At 42.5% G+C, this 18,596-nt stretch overlaps 1 protein-coding gene across 2 annotated transcripts in view; it reads right to left on the bottom strand.

Annotated features, from left to right (window-relative positions):
* TAF3 (TATA-box binding protein associated factor 3) overlaps positions 1 to 18,596 on the bottom strand; it is a 140,103-nt gene that overhangs the window by 16,244 nt on the left and 105,263 nt on the right. The window contains exons 3-4 of one of the 2 annotated variants that reach the window (XM_057733012.1): positions 16,421 to 18,249; positions 6,274 to 6,356 (exon numbers count right to left, since the gene is read on the bottom strand). In XM_057733012.1, coding sequence (XP_057588995.1) covers positions 6,274 to 6,356; positions 16,421 to 18,249 — 1,912 coding nt within the window. The remainder of the gene's footprint in view (positions 1 to 6,273; positions 6,357 to 16,420; positions 18,250 to 18,596) is intronic. The other variant, XM_057733014.1, reaches the window with a different exon arrangement.

The raw sequence follows: 18,596 nt of genomic DNA, 5'->3' as shown, positions 1-18,596 counted from the left end.
GGAGACCTCCCAGGAAAGGGTCTTTCTTTTTCCTTAAGTTTTGTTCGGAACAACACTTCTGGAGCTGGAGACGTACACATCTTAGTCTTCTGATGTCCAGTCTGGTGTTATGACATAAATAAAATCTCCCAATTCTCCCAGTGAGAGCATGTTTGTCTGCTTTCAAGTTTCTCTAGGAACTAAGATGGCTTGAAAATGGAGGCTCTGGTGTCATCACCAACAAATAAAAAGCATAAGGAGTAAAAGGCTGGGGAAATAATGGTATATTCAATTTGGAAACGCTATGTTTAAGGTGCCTCTGGTGCTTCCAGTCGGACTTTCTAGCAGGTAACTGGGCAGACCAGGCTGCAACTGGAAGTAAAGTGTTGGGAATCATCATTGCCTCAGTTTGAGAAGAGTGAAAAAAAAACTTTAGGGAGAAAGAATAGAGTAGTGGGGCCAAGGGCCAGAAAAGAAAGAAAAAGTGATCAAAGAAAAACAGAAGCAACAATGGAGAGAGAACCAGATGCATGCAGTATCAAGAAAAACAAGGAATAAAAAAAGAAAAGAAAAGAAAAACAAGGAATAGAGAGTTTCAGGAAGGTCCTGGGGGGACACTGGTATCCGAAGAGCAGGAAGGATGAAGTCATAGGGCTGCAGCACCGCTATGGGACACATTCGTCATCTTAATGAGACGCTTCAGAGAAGTTTCCAGAGCAGAAACCAGAATGTAGTGAGTTTAGGAATTAAATTGGGGTAAAAAAATGGAAGAAAGTACATACAAGGCATGTGCTTTGAGAAGTGGGAATGAGAAGAGGAAGTTACATCTAGAGGGGAGGCTGGTGAAGGTGGAAGGGTTTAGGATGGTAGAAACTAAGGCTGAAGGGAAGATACGAGAAGGAAGGAGCAGAAGATACAGAGGAGTGGAGACAAAGGGGAAGAACTCTGGCAGGGGGTGGCGGGGTCAGGAAAGGTGGGGATGGAGAGGGAGCGGGTCCTGCCGATCAGGAGGGCTGCTGGGCTCCTTCCCTGAGCCCGGAGGACAAGCCGCGCGGACAGGGACAGGTCTGGAACCCGAAGAGTAAATCCAAACAGGGGAAATGCAACTGGTCCGTCCCCATGGTGGCGTGCCCCTCAACCCAACCCATGTGTTGAGACTTTGGCAGCCACATTTGAGAGGCACTGCAATATTCTAAATCACGGAGGTGGGGCAGTGACACGCATTTCCTCCTCACAAGCTACGAAGGCCGGGGTGGGAACAGGGAGGAAGAAACATCACACTACGCCTCGAAAGCCTCTACGTGAGTATTTTAATGTTATAGCCCCATAAAATGACAGGGAAGAACAGAACGCAAAGAATTTAAATTTTCTATGTTGTCGTCAGTAATATAAGAGTGTCCTCATCGTACGTTCTTTTTAAACACTTGGAAGTGTGAGCAGTTTGATCTTTAGGGGAAATTATAGTCAGATGGTATCCAAAAGGTTGCCATGATACAGCTAAATTACCTCTGCCTGTCACAGGTTAAAGAACATTTAAATTCTGGAAGTCCGCATCAGCTTTTTCTAGATAACAAATCTTAAGTACCTTCCTATATTCACTCAATTAGTGATCTTGGCCTTGATAACACTGTGGGGAGAAACTTTCCAACTATCATTCAAATCATATCTAAAAAGGTGGTCATAAATATTTTAAAACCTAAGTGAACTAATAAGACCTAGACCCATTAAGGATAAGATCTTTTACAACAAATTAAATAAAACAATTTATTGAAGTCTGGACTCAAGATAAGCTAGATTTACTAGCTGACCTTTTATTCATTTAAAGAACAAAATTAGCTCTAATTGCATTAGAATGGAATCCAGTAAATTTTCCCCAGTCTTCTAATGTGGCATCCGTGGAAGGACTGCTGTAATTGTTTACAAGTGAGATGGAAATGCTTTGATTATAATCTTTCCACTTGTTTTACTGGGTACTAAAAACATCTCCCAAAACCTGAAGCCAGTTTTTCTGACAGCATACTATTTTTTTCTCTCGAATACACTGCATCTTTGGTGTTAATCAGCAAACTATCATGCGCCAGGGGAAGAAATTAGACTTGGGGATTTCATCATAACTTTAGCTCAGTAAAAATGAGAGAGTGACCTAAGGAGGTCAAGACCTCCTAGTCTGGAAAAATCAGAAAAGGGCTAGAGACCCAAGTAAAAAAAGTTTTAATGACCTGCTTCCTCTTGGAATTATAACTGAGACATATGGGTTTGGGTAGGTTGAATTTGTAAGCATGAAAGGTAGCAAGAATAATGTATGCCACCCACAATTTCTCTTCTCATTGTTCAGCTGCTAGGCAATTTCATTTGTAATGTTACCATCTTTCACTAGCATTAAAAATAAGTCATTTGGGGACTCCCCTGGTGGTCCGGTGGCTAAGACTCTGCTCTCCCAGTGCAGGGGGCCTGGGTTCGATCCCTGGTCAAAGAGTTAGATCCCACATGTCACAACTAAGAGTTTGCATGCTGCAACTAAAGACTAAGACCTGGCACAGCCAAATTAAAAAAAAAAAAATCTATGGTATCAAAAATAAGTCATTTGCCATAAATTTTAAATACAGTCACTCAAGTTTTTTTATTCTTAATTTTTTTTCTTGGCGGCGGGCAGTGGGGGGAGTCACTGTTCTTGTTAGCTTCTAATAAGGCAAAACAACTATGAAATGTTTCAGTATCAGTGGCAAATTAACCAGGGCAAAACAAAGAAAACTATCAACACTTCTCAATCTATTTCTTTTTTTTTAATCAAAGCAGACAGTTTTATTGGAAGGGAAACAAATTAAAAATGGAAGAACAAAAGGCCTTCCAAGTCTGACAGGATGACGGTCTGAAATGTTCTTGAACTTTATTTCTAAAGGATCTTTCTTTTTTTAAACCAAAGAGCTTCCTTGCTCTGCCTCCTCAGCAAGCTGTTATAAAAATATGAATGACCGCCTTTCCCTAAATAAAATACAAGACTATCAGTTGTTTTCACCTGCCCCTCATCCATTATTCTGGGAGGAGAGTCCTTTCCTTCTGGAAGCTAGCATCTCCCCTTCTGATGGGGCTCTCTCCTTCCCACTGGGGTGGCTCCTGGATGGGAACCCACAACAGACGCTGTGAAAGGGGGGCTGGGGTTCAGCCTGTAAGCACTGAGAACCACACCAGCCAAGAGCAACCGGGAGCATCCTTGCCACCACACAGAGGAAAGACGGAGAAAAAGAAAGTGAACAGAGGTCTTAAGCACACTTTTTGAACCCTTGTTACCATTTCACCTGAAGTCAAATAAACCACTTTGTTTCTTTGAGCTAGTTTGATTAGGGTTTCTGTTGCTTGCAACCAAGAGTCTTCGCTAATACAAAGAGAAAGAGGGGGACTTCCTAGGTGGCGCAGTGGTTGAGAATCTGCCTGCCAATGCAGGGGACACAGGTTCGAGTCCTGCTCCAGGAAGATCCCACATGCCGCGGAGCAACTAAGCCTGTGCGCCACAGCTACTGAGCCTGCACTCTAGAGCCTGTGAGCCACAGGCAACTACTGAAGCCCACGTGCCTAGACCCCGTGCTCTGCAACAAGAGAAGCCACGGCAATGAGGAGCCCACGCACCACAACAAAGAGTAGCCCCCACTCACCGCAACTAAAGAAAGTACACACACAGCAAAAAAGACCTAACACAGCCAATAAAATAAATAAATAAATAAACTTATTAAAAACAACAACAACAAACAAAGAGAAAGAGGGGCTTCCTAGGTGGCGCAGTGGTTGAGAATCCACCTGCCAATGCAGGGAACACGGGTTCAAGCCCTGCTCCAGGAAGATCCCACATGCCGTGGAGCAACTAAGCCCATGTGCCACAACTGAGCCTGTGCTCTAGAGCCCGTGAGCCACAACTACTGAGCCCATGTGCTGCAACTACTGAAGCCCACGCACCTAGAGTCCGTGCTCCGCAACAAGAGAAGCCACAGCAACGAGGAGCCTGCGAACCACAACAAAGAGTAGCCCCCACTCACCACAACTAAAAGAAAGCCCGTGCACAGCAAAAAAGACCCAACACAGCCAATAAAATAAATAAAACAACAACAACAACAACAACAAAAAAAACCATACAGTGGGATGGACTGGCCCATGGCCATAGTGTGCTATTTACATTAACACAAAACAAAACAAAAAACAAACAAAAAATCCTTTACTAAGTTATATTTTATATAAAATCCTATTGCTATGTGACTTGGGCCTCTTTTTCTCTTTTTAAATTTAAAATGTAATATATCTCAATTTATTCCTTTGTTCATTATAAGTATATATTTTCTTGTGTCTGACTTTGGTCAAATGATTAACTATTAATATGATACGGGAGTTATTTACCTAAATATCAGAAAGTTTACATGTTGTATAATGTTGTACTTTCAAGGACAATTTGTCAGGAACGTCTGGGTACTATAATCTCCCTAATACTGGACATTCTGTTCCAGAGTCATAGGATCTAGTTCTCACATCTTCCAATATCTTAGGTATATAAGTGATTTATTGAGAGGAAAAGAAATGAGTCAATAGAATCACTAAAAGATGCTTAAGGGCAGATGAGATGAATATTATTATCAATGCCTTTTTACAAACTTTATTTCTCTACAGGAATAAGCGAGTCGAACTTCTGTGTGAAAAGAAAGATGAAGTAATGGTGAGTCATGAGAAAACTGGAATAAACATGAACAGGAAGGAGAAAAGTACTGTCGAACGATAACCAGCATCTTCCCTTTAGAGCAGTGAACCCAAGGACAGGACTGCCAAGGGGACAGCAGGTACGGGCACTGTGGTTGGGTCTCTTCGTTAACCAGCCCTCTGTCCTCTAACGGCTGAGGGATAAGGATGTCGCTACGATTTTTGTAGGTAACACAGAGGGCACCAGCGCCAGAATCTGGTTTAAAAAGAGGTCAATCGACAGTATTTTTGCTACATTTTCTAAGCTTGTCAGCAGTACTGCCGCCGACTGTCTAGGTCTCTACTAGCACAACCAAAACGAGTAATGTGGAAATCACACATGTAATTTAGGTAAGACAAGCATGAACTATGTGGATTTTCTTCTTTCCATCTTCTGAAGAATATGCACTCTCCTAGAAGGCCACATTCGCCCTACACCACCATTCACTGGAATGATGCTGGCATTTTTCTTTGAATTACACTTGGAATTAACAGAAGCAGCAGCTACACTACGTGCTACACAAACTTTAAGATGGAACAAACCATGAGAACGAAAAACAAATTTCCTGTTGTCTACTCTATCTACTAAATAAGTTCATGGCTACTACTTTCATTTTTATGAAAACTGAATGCAAGTTAAATGCCTTGTAAGCCTATTTTCTGCATAATATTTGATTGCGATGTAAACATCCATTTTCAGGCTTACTGGTAAAAAAATAAGGTTGTAAACTTGTACTTTGAGCTTTTAAAATTCATTTAAATGATGTATAGTATGATTTTTAGAAGTACGATTTTCAACATGATTCATCAAAAAAAAAAAAACCCACAAAACAACAACAACAAAAAAACCCCCAAAAAACCCCCAATGTTTCATCACCCTCTTAGGATCAGGTAAGAGGACTGTAGGCCTTAATTCATATCCTCAAAATGAATAAAAGAAACATAGCCAACTAATTTACTATGAAGAAGGGTGGGTAGATGTGATGATTCCGTGAAAATTAAGAAAATAAACAGTAAACATGGGGTTTACATTTCCAGTTCGCTCTTTAAAAAAAAAAGAAAAAAAAAAAGAGCAGACAATTCAGACTTCAGTTGTTACTATCATACACTGTTCCACCAAGCCTTTGGCAGTATCCTTGGTTTACATGCACGGAATAAAACCACGTGGCATGTGAGCAAGAAGACAGTCTTCACTCTTTGTTCTGGTGACAGAGAACACACACTTGAGAAGGTTTCACATTACATCTTCCTGGGTGTAACATGGCAGTCCGTCCATTCAATACATAGTTTCTTATTTTTCAGATAACCAGGCCTTACAAACTATGCAGAAACAATGTCCTGTGCTAGTCTTTGAAAAAGAGCTGGGGGAGGTGGGAGGGAGGATCCTATATGCTGAATAAAGCTTTTACTCTGAGGAAGAAACCAATAAAAATTAAAAAACGAAGACTTCTCAAAATAAAGCTTGACCCCTTACCTGTCCACACTGCAAAAGGTCTGTGAAGTTCTAAATCCATTAGAAAAGAGTTGAGAAGGTTAAGTTCCCTCTACTGCACTCTAAATGGAAACATCTGTACTTACATCTTGTCTTGGCCCGCTCCAACTCTGAGAGTCAATCTGGGGATCACTGGGCTCGGGGCTGGGACCACTGGCTCCACTTTTATCTGTTGAAGATACTACAGTTAGAGTTAAACACAGTTTTTTCAACAAAGTACTTCCTCCCTTTTCTCCTACTTCCTTATCCCCACAAACTCAATAAGCTTTTAAGTTTCAAATGTGGCTAAAATGCTAGATGTAAAGATAACCTGGGCTATTTTGTTTTCATTTCTCAACAACTGAAGGCTACCAAGCACCATGAGAAATTTCACAAACTTTAAACACTTCAGTAAATATGGGAGCTATTTCTGTATTTTCTTGGTTTTGACTAATTTCTTGGATTTTATTGTCAGAATTTTTAAACAAAAAAATTGTTACCTAGGTCATTTGGTAGAACATTTACGTACCTGCCAGACTTAATATAAACGGGAAAAAATGCAGTGATAGCTTCACTACATGATAAAGTGCCTCTATTTATGGGTCTTGAAAAACATTAAACTCATGTTACGTTTACAATGTCATATAAGAAAACGGACACACCAAGTGTAATTACAGCATTGAACTGCTCTACTTTTTGGCTGGTAGAAAAATGATCTAAAATGCTGTAAGAGACAAGACACATATTTAGACAGGATTTATGGTGACGGCAATGAATGCTAAATAACTGAAGATCTCACAAACATTTGCGCTAATAATCAGAAAGGGAATATACAAATTAAGTATGGTGTCAAAGGGATTCACCACGATTTCTGGCGTGAAGAGCCTATACAGTTAAGTCATTATTTTAAATGTACAAAATGAACAAAAGCTCTGCAGTTCAAATTATTATCTATATCAGAGTTTTTCAACAGGGGTTTTATTGACATTTTTGGTGAGACAGTTCTTTGTGGAGTGGGACTGTCCCAGGCACTGCCAGATGCTTAACATCCCTGGTGTGGGCACTGCTGCTTGCAGGGGGACACTACTAGTCACTGTGACAACTAACAGAAACCACTGATTTATGTATTTCAAACTCAGGAGTTAAGTCATAACAGGACAGTGCAGTGGTTCTACAGGGGAAGGAATTTATAACATAGTGCTCAATCTAGTATATCATACAATCAATATAACGCACAACGATCAAATCCCCTATTCTTTCGTATGTTTTTACCTGTCTCCTTCTTGATTTTTTAAAAAAATTTTTTAACCCATTGTCACATCAAGATCTATGACTTCAATCATCCTCTAGAACAGTGCGCGGCACACAGGAGGCACTCGACCGATGCTTGCTGAGGGAACCACCCACCCTGCAAGTGCCCCTGCTCCCTCGCCTCTCGCCATCTCACCGTTTGTACAGGCCAATCTAAAATCATTCTCTAGGGCACTGGGTAAGTCCCAAGAAAAAATTTTAAACTGTGCAAGCTTCTGCCATCAAAACTTCAATGTCATCTATGCCTTTAACAGTATCTGCTTATTTGGATTCCCGGCTAAACTAGCCAAGAGCAGAGACCATGCCTGTTCTGTTTGCTGCTACCTCCCACTGCCTATCGTAGGGTCTGACACATGAGTGCTTAAGATTTATTTTAAAAGTTAATTGGAAGCAATGATTTCAAATGTTCACCACTTTTAAGACCCATCCAAGGATTTCCTTCCTCTTTTGCTCTTCAAACCCATCAGGAAAAAATACTGAGGCCACCAGGCAGAACGCCTTCAATCTCCTACAAACTTCTCCACACCCACAGTTACACCAGAGTCCGTCTCCTGAGTCTCTGAAAGAAGCTCCCTCATTTGTAGCATCTTCCACTTCTCAGGGCAATTCATTATTTTCATCTAGCTTTCAAATGCGCTCAGCTCTACCTTCTAAAAAACTGACTTCCCCTTCAACCTCTCGCTGACAACCTGTCACACTTTCTAGCCTTCACTTTGTCATCTCCATCTCTCCTCCATTCCTCACCCAACTCCACTCTACTTTCTGGCCCAACCACGCCACTAAAACCACTCTTTCTAGACACTCATCTTTCCTGATGTCCCTGCCTGCCTCTCCACAGAGGTCTTCATCACACTCCTCCCCTGTCCCTAACAAAGTCCTCTCCTCTCGTCATCCCTTGCTTCCTCCGCTAACCTCATCCATGTCCATGGTCTCAATCCTAAGGTTTTTTTTTTTAACTTGTGCTATGCGGCTTTCAGGATCCTAGTTCCCCAACCAGGGATCGAACCTGGGCCACCTGCAGTGAGCGCACTGAGTCCCAACCACTGGACCGCCAGGGAACTCCCTCAATCGTAAGTGTTCAATGCATGTCTTTGAAATCTCCCTCTCTAGACCAGTTGCCCACTAGACATCTTCAACTAAATATCCTATAAGGATTTCACCTCATCTCATCACATCTAAACCTTAACTTACCAACTTCCCCACAGAAACCTGCTCCTCTAAACGGTCTCACTTTTGGCAGATGTCTCTTTTGCCAAATTCTTAGTCCAGTAGAGATCCTTGGGGATTAAGGGTCACTGGGGTAGGGGCAGAGCAAGACCCGTGGAAAACCTTTGTGCTCACTTTCTCCTCTTTTTTTTTTTTTTTTTTGAACACAGGGTTCCATAGCTAAACAAATCTGAATACCAACGGTCCGGCTTATTTTGTAAACTACTCAGGCTTCTATATTTTTCTCACCATTTTGTGTTATCTGTGGGAAAAGAAACAAACATATCCAAAACAAACATTTATGAAACACTTAATGTTTGCCAGGCACTGTGTTTGGTCATTTTTCAGATGTTCTCATTTAGGTTCTTTAACAAACAGGCGGCATGGGTGCCCATCTACGGTTTCCGTTTTACAGGGAAAACCGATTCTACACGAAGCAACCAGGTTTCTGTTTCCTTTTCCTTTTCTCCTTTAAGGTCACAAAAATAGCAAAACTAGAATTGAATATAGATTTTTTTTTAATTCAGAGAATGATAAATTATATAAAGTTCCTATATTTCTTCAAGTCCAAAAAATGTTAGGGTCACACACTCATAAGTGATGTGAGTATTGGGAGTAATACTTCATATTCCTTCAATGCACAATACTATTATTGAAGCACTTAAATAGCCCCTTCTTAAGCCTCATTACAAAATAAAGCTGTTTGCACTACCTTTCAAAAAATCTTCTTTACTATTATTACGCTTCACATTGTGTTCTGGTCCATTTTCATTACCACAGCACACAGTAATTATAACGACCTTGTACAGCACTTTACAAAGTGCGTCCCGCATACATAATCCAATTGGATCTTCACAACTCTGTAAGGTGGGTGTGGAAGCTGTTACTACTCACACGTACTGAGGGCTCAGAAAGATTAAGCGGTTTGGCCAGAGTTACAAAGTTAGTAAGGAAATGACTGAAATCCAGTTCTCCCGGCACCCAACTCACCCTCTGTTCTGCCATGCTACGCGTGACTCTTTGCCACACATTTTTGAGTCCTTTTTTCTGGTAATGCTGATGTCTTGCACGGAGCTATTCAGTTTCTTTGTCAATGTCTTTTATGAGGAATGACATATACTAGGTTACATGGTACAATATGTAAAAATAAAAGCAAACAAAAATGGAGAGCTATTTTATAAGTCAGATTAAAAACGGTATAAGTGTGCCCTGAGGGCAACAGATATTTAGTAAAATTGTTGAATTAATGAATGACTCAGAACCTGTTACCTCAGCTCAAAGTTTTCCCTGTAATTAGAGTGACTACATCATCCAGACAGAGACACCTTTGAGACTGAAACCAGAAGCTGTTCTTTACACCACGTAACAGGTGTAAATTGGATTGTGCCAAGCAAACCAGGACATATGGCTACCCTACCTAAAAATAGTCAAATACTTTAATTTCATTCTTAAAGAAGTTAAAGACGATTTAACTTAAAGATAAAATTCAAGCAAGTGTAGAAAAAGACTAAGAAGGATGCTAACAATGTAGATATAAAAAGTACAGTTTCTAAAGAAAAATTTCTCTGCAGACTTTTGTTTATGTTGACTTGGTCTAAATGCCCACCCCAATGGAAACACAGGGACGTCTCCTATAATCATGAAATAATTTCTCACGTGCCCATCCCAGCAACCAGCAAACTAGATTACGATGACTTCAATTACTTAAATAGTACGACTGATGCTGCCTTTAATGGCATCAAGCCAAAATCTGGGGGAAACGTGAGCTTGTAAGGGTTAAAATAAAAGAACAGTACTTTAGAGTGATGCTGAGAATTGGGTCGCGCAGAAGAGCATTTACAGTGGATTACTAAGCTTCCCAATTCACCAAAGAGGCAAAGTCCAGTAATATAAGACTCCTTTGTAGCTAACTAAAAATACATTGTCAGTGGATTTGTCCAGTTTTATGTATAAGCAATACTTCTTTCACCTGAACTAATACTAGTAGTCATATAAGCCCCTTATTGCCATGTGCTGCATTTTTTTTGCTAATCTTCAAGGATTTAGCTTCTTTGCCACATACCTCAGGGCACCAACTGATAAAGCTCTAACTCTCCATTTTTCCAGGACACCAGCAGTGCGGCCTTGCAAAAAATGAAAATCGCTCAAGAGATTTAAAGGGGAAATTTATTTTTAAAATCCTGACTTGAAGCAAAGAGGTGGATTTTTAAAAAGCTTATCTATAAAGAATCAGTTTAAATTTAAATTCTATCTTGGAACTCTTTCATGCATTCCAGCTTTAAAGTTTATCTTCTGACAGGGACTTTCTGCAAAGGTAATGGGCAGCTTTGTCAATATAATCTGGCCAAGTTTTACTTTCTATTTTTTTAATGTTAAACTTCTTTCATTAAAAAAAAAAAATCTATATATGTGTGCTAGGTAGGGTGGCTGCAAGTTCAGCCAGCACTAGTTCAAGATGCCTATCTATGCTAATATGTCAGAAAAACACCCAGAAATAGTACCGGTGAAAAGCTGAATTTAATAACCTAATATTTTACATGCGGAATGAACTGTGACAACGGCTAACCATCCTGTTGTCTCTCTTAACGCTGAAGGTCTTTGACATTATTTCCATTCAGAAACATAGCCTAACACTGATAAACTGTTCAAGATATTAAACAGTCAGAAGGTCTACAGTTGTGGTCAAGTACAAGCGGACCCAGTGAGGACAATGGAACAGGACTGGGGCTTTCAGTAAGTGCTCAGCTCATGCCTCTGAAGCCTTGGGGGCGGCCTCCGGGAAACTTCTATAAATTCAAACGTACTCATTTATACATTGGTACTGGAAGAGACAGTTATAAGAAACAGGACAGGAATATTTCCCCCTTCCTACTGGGGTTATTTTATTTACTGAAACCCTTCATTTCACTAGTTAATCATGGAAGCTGATGAGAAAAGCCTGGAAACGAGTCAACGGTACTTTAAATAGAAAGGAAAGACGAAGGAGACCTTTTGTCAAAGGCACACGCCAGGAAGACCGCTTCTCATTTTTTCTCTAAAGCTGTTTAAGTTCAATAAAAGATTATTTCGGGGCAGATGCTAAGGGATTTGGAGTAGACTAGAGAAACATGAGACATTTTAATTGCTCTGATGACTGAAATCATTCAAGCCTCAAGGCCCGCCACTGCCTGTCCTTTAAAACACGGCAGCTGAGCGGGAGCTCACTATGGGCCAAGCAGGGACTAAGGTTTTCTAGAACCATGATGGCCCCTGACTCTGTGAGCCGTCCTCATGCCCTCGCCAGCTTCCGCCGTGGACCTGAGAAGCCAGTCTGAGGGACAAAGGACATGGGCTTTATTCAGACAGGCCTTGTCCTGTCACAGCCTGTCCGCAAGTTACCCCATCTTCCTGTGCGGTTTCTGAGCTCTCCCCCCGCAGAGTTGTCGGCCAGGCCTGGCCGGGACCGAGTGTATGCACGCAGTAAACACCAAGTGTGCGCTGATGTCGTTCACCATCTGGGCTAGTTCACTCAGTCGCTGATGTTAGCTCAAATAAAACAATTCATGGGTCAACAGGAGAAAAACGGGGGGCTCCTTTATAGAAGGTATGGGCTTTCCGTTATAAACAGATCTCAGTTATCTGTGGGTGGATTATCAGCATTATTGGTTATTGTACAGAAGCTATAAAGTCATCTGTGCATCTTACATGACATAAACTAGTCTTCACTCAGTGTTTCCCATGAGAAGGCAGAAGAGAAGACCTTTTAAAAGCCAAAATATTCTTAGAGCAGGTATAAAATTGTTTTTAAACAGAGGGAAAGCATACTTTATGATGATACGTCTCTTCCTGATGCTGAATGGGAGGAGGGAGAGAGGGAAGGAAGCAGAGGGTCAGAGGTTAGGAGAGGCTGATGAGTAACTAAAAAGTGGCAGAGCCGGGACTGGAAACCAGGTCAGTCTGAGTGCCAAAGCCCAGGCTCTTCGAGGCCCAGTACTGGGGCTTTTTGTCTACAGTCTGTGACGTCACTGTTTTGGGCAGAAACTCTACCGGGTCTTTTCAGATCATACTCCAGTAAGAGCATAAAGATGGATTTTGGCTTGTCTTCTATATAAGGTTATGTGAACCTTCAATTCCACATAACATAAACAATGACATGTTTTCTTATTTATGTTTTCACTGAAAATACCAAGAGTAAATTTTAACTAAAGTAGTCCTGTAACATTCATCTAAATCCCAAAGAGCCACGGTTAGAAATTAAGTCATGTAATATACTCACTGACACAAACACAAAATTATAATAAAACGTTAAGCTGCTCTGAAACTTTCTATTAGGCTTCTCACAGCTAAAGCTATTGTGGTTCAGTCCGTGACTATTTAACACATTGCTCTCAGTATGTTTCCCATAGAAAGTGAGTTTGGTTCTTGAAACAGGTGAGAGACCAGACTCCTGACCCTGACATGATGTTACTGCCCATAAAGGGGAATTAGAGGCTATGCCTGAATCACCATATTTGGGATTAAGGCCACTATTAGAAAAATGATTTCTTCTTCTGAGGGTGCGTCACTCAACTGGGCGCCATCAATTATTTCACTTAACCCGTTTCCAACTTAAATGTAGGAAAGGACGGTGGTTAAGAACATCAGTTATAGCAGCTGACGGCCCGGGCTGCAGCTGTGGTTCCCGCTCGATCACCTACTGGGTGTGTGATCCTAGGCAGGTGTATTCGTCTCTCTAAGCCTCGGAGTCTCACCTTAGAGAGACAATAATTACAGTATCTCCCTGATAGAGTTGTGATAAGGAACTAAACTTACATATGGCGTTTAGCATGCAGTAAATAATAAATGTTAACTATTACTCTCTGCAGTTTTTAAAAGTGTTATTATCACATCCCACTTTAAAGATGAAGTGCCGAGAAATTGCCTGGCAGTCCAGTGGTTAAGACTCCGTGCTTCCGCTGCAGGGGGAGCAGATTCCATCCCTCGTCGGGGTACATCCCGCATGCCGCACGGTGCGGCTAATAAAATAAAATAAAATAAAATAAAATAAAATAAAATATGAAATGCCTACGGATTAAAGAAACTAAAACACCTGCTTCAGATCTGCCTGATTCCAAAGCCCAAGGCTCCTTCTAACTACCATGCACATTCCACTTTAATTAATGGTTTCTTTATTGGTTCTTATATTGATAAATGTGGGTATGACTGGTAAAAAATTTATAGGTAGGTAAGATAATATGGGGAGGTTTTTTTTTTTTTCTTTTTTTTTTAATTAAAATACAGTGCCCTTGCTTGCTGGTCTGGGTCAACGTCCATGAGAGCTGCTCGTGTGAGCTGGTGAGGAGAGGGGGAAGGAAACATGGCCCTTATTCTCCTGACTGCACACATTTTCTTGGGGCAGCTTACATACGCCTCCTTTTGATTTACTCTTGCTGTCTTCTGTGCATATGTAAGAAAACTCTTAGACCGTATGCAACCCAATTTCAGGTCTATTTTCATTTATTCATATGGCTTAATACTAGGGGAATTACGTGGGGTTGAGAGAAAGAGGAGTCCTAATCTTTAAGTTAATATCTCCATCTCTACTCGTCAGTGGCATTCCATGGGCTACACAGGTTTATCCTTTCCTAGCTGCACAAAGGGCTAACGTGTAAAAGGCTGCACAGGAAGCAGACATAATTTTCAACACTGGAACCACAGCTGACTCACCCCATCACACGCAGGTCAGTCACTGGGGTCCAGTGAAGCGGCCAGCTCCACACAGGGCTCTACATTTTACAGGTTGATTCAGAATGGAACAATCACACTCGCCACCGCCACCACCGTCTTCTCCACGTGCTGAGCCTTTACTTCTGTGCCAGAAACGGTACTAGGCAGGTCTCAGATGTTATCTCATTTAATCCTCACCTAAGCCACTTGCCCAAGCTCACAGGGCTGAATAAGTCAGGATGGGAACTCGGGTTTAACTCTAGAGACAACAGCGTTTATTATTTTTAAAGCCCTGATGGCTGACTTTTAGAAGTTTTTATCTTTAAAAACTAATCCATAACCATCAAAACTGACACAAGGACTTGTATTTACTCCTCTGTCAGCTGAAATCTGTGCGACTTGTAACAGCGCCTTTGCCTCCAACCAAGGTGGCCTGAGGGACCTGTCCTTCCCAAAGTCGGGTAGGTGCTGAGAAGGTGCACGGGCTTTACTCCAGTTCTCAGTGGCCACTGGCTTTCCAGGGGTGAGGCGGTGATGAGAGCACCAGCGCTCTGAGGCCAGGTGCCCGATGCGGGAGTGGCTGATCGCTGCCCAGCAGGGTCACCAGCTGCAAACATCTCAAAATAGGAAGTCGGTCTGTGTGTAAATGCCCTGGCTTTTGCTGCTTGTGAGACCTTGATCTTGGATGAGTCACTCAGGCTGTTTCTCATCCATAAAGGCTGATAACAATACCTGCCGGGCCTACGTCACGGGGGTGTCGGGAGAGAGACTAAGGTACATGGAAGTGCTTTAAAATCTTGCAGGTACCATAGAAAAAAAATCACATAATGATAAAGTGATTTCAAAAATGGAAAAAAGAGTTAGATTTCTGTGTCTTGTGAACTTGCTGATGTTCAGTGATTAATATCAGAATTTCCATTCTACTGTTTTATATTTTAGAATAATTGCCAAGGGGGACAGAGAAAGAAAAAAAGTTAGGCAGAAAAATGTGAGAGTTTAGTTAGCTTGTCAGCTAAACTAATTTTCCCAGTTAAGTCTGAAATGAAAAACACCTCAAAAGTATGGATAATGGAGCTGTTGTAGGTCAAATACGGCATATTTTATCATGTGGAAAAAGTTACTGGGTATGATTTTGTAGCCAGCCTCAAAGAGGAGGACTTCCTGAGGGCAGAGGAGGGTCTCTGGGGATCTGTACGTGTGGCACCACGAACACTTAGACACTTTTTAAGAAAGTTTAAAAGAAATTTCCCAATCAACTGGTCATCCACTGTAATCCAAAGACCCGTGGACAGAGAGCAAAGCTATGGAAGCAGAGGTCATGTCCTGTGTCCAAAGGATTGAGGTCCTGGTTCCTACAAACTGCAGCATGTATATCAGTTTCTTTGGTTATATTCTATGGAAGCCTGATTTACGTACATGAGAAAATATTTAGAATTAGTTTCTGCCCACGAACCAGGCTGCCAGATGAGTGAGATACTCAGAGACATGTCCTAATCTTATTAAGGCAGAAAACAGAAGGATAAGAGATGCTACAGAAAGGAGAAGACAGGCACAACCTTAAATACTTGCAAAATGGCTCAGCAAACAAAACTGAGTCAGTGAGCAAGGACTCCAGGGCCTTGCTGTCCTCTTAGGAGAGCGCCAAGGTTTTGCCCGCTCTTAGAAAACTGGGTGCAGCCTTTCCTAGGCATCTAATATGTGGGTACAAATTAGTATGCAGCAGGCCTGATAATTAAAAAATATTATTCACAGTTGAAGATTACAGATCTTTTTCAACTGCCAGAGATTAGTATGGTTAACAGAGTTGATAGTCTGTGATTAGATTCCTCTTAGGCTATGAATTTTTAACGTTTTCCAGTGTATGGGGGGGGGGGGGGGTTGATGACAAGTTTATGGGTCTGAGAATTAAAATTAAATTTTGTACACGCATTACAGACATGTTTCCAGTTAAGTTGTGGGTGATTTACATCTGAAACAGACAGACAATTGCTGGCTTTGTTTACCTGCACTTTTCAATGGTTCGGACGGGGCCCCAAAGGAGAGAGTGCTTACTTTTTCATGCTTGTGTTTCTCCTTCTCCTTCTCCTTCTTCTCTCTCTCTCGCTTCTCTTTCTCCCTCTCCTTCTCCTTCTTCTCCTTTTCCTTCTCTCGCTCCTTCTTTTTCTTCTTCTCCTTTTTGTCCTTTTTCCTTTCTTTCTCCTTGGGCTTCTCTCTCTCTTCGAACAGCTTCTCGGGAAGCATGGGCGTCAGGGAGGGCAGCGTGGCTGGGACCCTCACGGCTGCCGCGGGGCTGAACAGGGGCAGCGCCAAGTCCTTGGGGGGCAGGACCAGGGGGGCGGGGGTGGCCTTCAGCTTCTCTTCTCGGCCTTTCTCTCTCGCTTTCTCTTTGTCCCGCTTCTCTTTATCCTTTTTGCCCTTTTCTCTATCTTTCTTCTTATCTTTATGCCTCTCCTTTTCCTTTCGCATGACTCCGTCTTTCAATCTCACTTTTGGATCCGTGTCTTCAAACTCTTTTATCTTAAACTTGTAGGGATCCGCCTCTTCGTCTTTGAGGAAGTCCTTCCAGGGATACTTGGCTTCCTTGCTGGCCTCCTTTTCTTTCTCCTTGTCCTTCCCTCTCTCCTTCTCCCTGCTCTTCTCCTTGCTTTTGTCCCTGTCCCTTTCCTTGTCTCTCTGCTTCTCTTTCTTTTTCATCTTTGTCTTCAGCTCCTTTTTCAGCTTCTTCTTGACGTCCGCGGAGGCTGCCGGTTTGGGCTTCTCCTCATACACCTTGTGCAGGGGCTCAGGGGTGGGAGGAGAGACCGAAGGAGAGGAGATGTAAGGGAAGCCGGAGGGTACGCTGGGAGGGGTCCCCATCTTGGCCTTCCGGACCACCTCATCGATGGATGCGTCCATTGTCCAGGAATTGTCAGAACTTGAAGTTCCGCCTGAAAGAGGCAGAGGGGTGGACCCTGACTTGGGGAAGTTGTTAGAGGAAGTGGAAGCTTTGGGGGTAGCACATTCTGAACCTGAAATCCTCTTCGGACTGGTAAAAATGTCTCCTTCCGATTCGGATCCAGAGGAAAACTCGAAGGGGTCGGGTTCCCGTTCGGCACAAGCCCGTGCGATCACGGCATCGATGGAGTCGTCGATGGTCTTATCGGTCACGGCGGCCTTTTTCGGCGGATTCTCATTGTTCAGTTTCCCGGCATCGGGCGGTGTTTGTATTTGTTTCACCTGAATGGTCTCTTTGCTGATTTTTTCACTTATCGTAGCTGAAGGAGTCCTGTTAGGTGTGTCGGGTCTGATGGGTCCTTGGGGAATGTGAGTCATGACCTTGGGACTCTTGGGGCTTTTGGGGCTCTTCGAACGTCCAGGAGATTTCTTTTCTTTGGATATGGTTTTCGGAGACCGAATAGGACTTCCCACCATGGCTGGTGACGGAGTTGTTTTGGGAGATTTAGTCTTCTGCCCTGGAGAACTGGTTTTAGTCTTTGTTTTAGGTGCAAACGGCTTTGCTTCCGGTGGTCTTGCGGTGGGCATCTGTGATTTGGCCACCGGAGCTAACATCGGCGGCTCTGGCGATGGAGGAGCGAGGTCCGTGCTGTCCTGGGCGTGGACGGGGGACAGCATGGGCGGGATCTTCTGGGGGTTTATTGAGCTGAGTGGCTCTCGAGCCTCTAGTAACACCACGTCCAGGGCGTCCCCTTTAGTGCTTAGCAGGCGTGGCCGCTTCATCACGGGCATTTCTTCAGCTTCCGGACTGTCCAGCGGTCTCTTACCCAGGAAGTTCTCATCATTAATAATTTCCTCCTCCTCCAGTTCATCATCTTCTTCCAAGGGAACCTGCATGGCTTCTGCTGACGTGCCCCCATCGGTGGGCACCTGCTCTTCTTCTTCTTCTGGTAAAGGAAGAAAAAAGAAGTGTTATTAGAATATATTTACAAACCCTAAGAAATAAAAATAATGCTTCGAACATGATTTGTAGGAAAGAAGGGAAAGTGACAGGGTTTAGAGAGTAAAGCGGTAAGGTTTCTAGGACCTTCCAAACGTGCGTGCTGCTGTTCTTCGAAGAGTGGAAACCGGTGACAGGAGACATACAGACCATTTTCCCGTCGAGTACAGTGGCCCTAAATGCACGATCGGGGTTCGCCAATGACTTCCTGTTTGTCCTCTGCTTCCTTAGTTCTTTTCCTGACTTGACTAAATACTGCCTTTCTCTTTTCTCTTCCTCTCGTGTACACATATA

The sequence above is a fragment of the Hippopotamus amphibius genome, chromosome 4 (genome assembly GCF_030028045.1).
Source record: "Hippopotamus amphibius kiboko isolate mHipAmp2 chromosome 4, mHipAmp2.hap2, whole genome shotgun sequence".
Lineage (NCBI taxonomy): Eukaryota > Metazoa > Chordata > Mammalia > Artiodactyla > Hippopotamidae > Hippopotamus > Hippopotamus amphibius.
The sequence above is the reverse complement of the archived record's forward strand: the minus strand, read 5'-3'. Positions and strand labels throughout refer to the sequence as shown.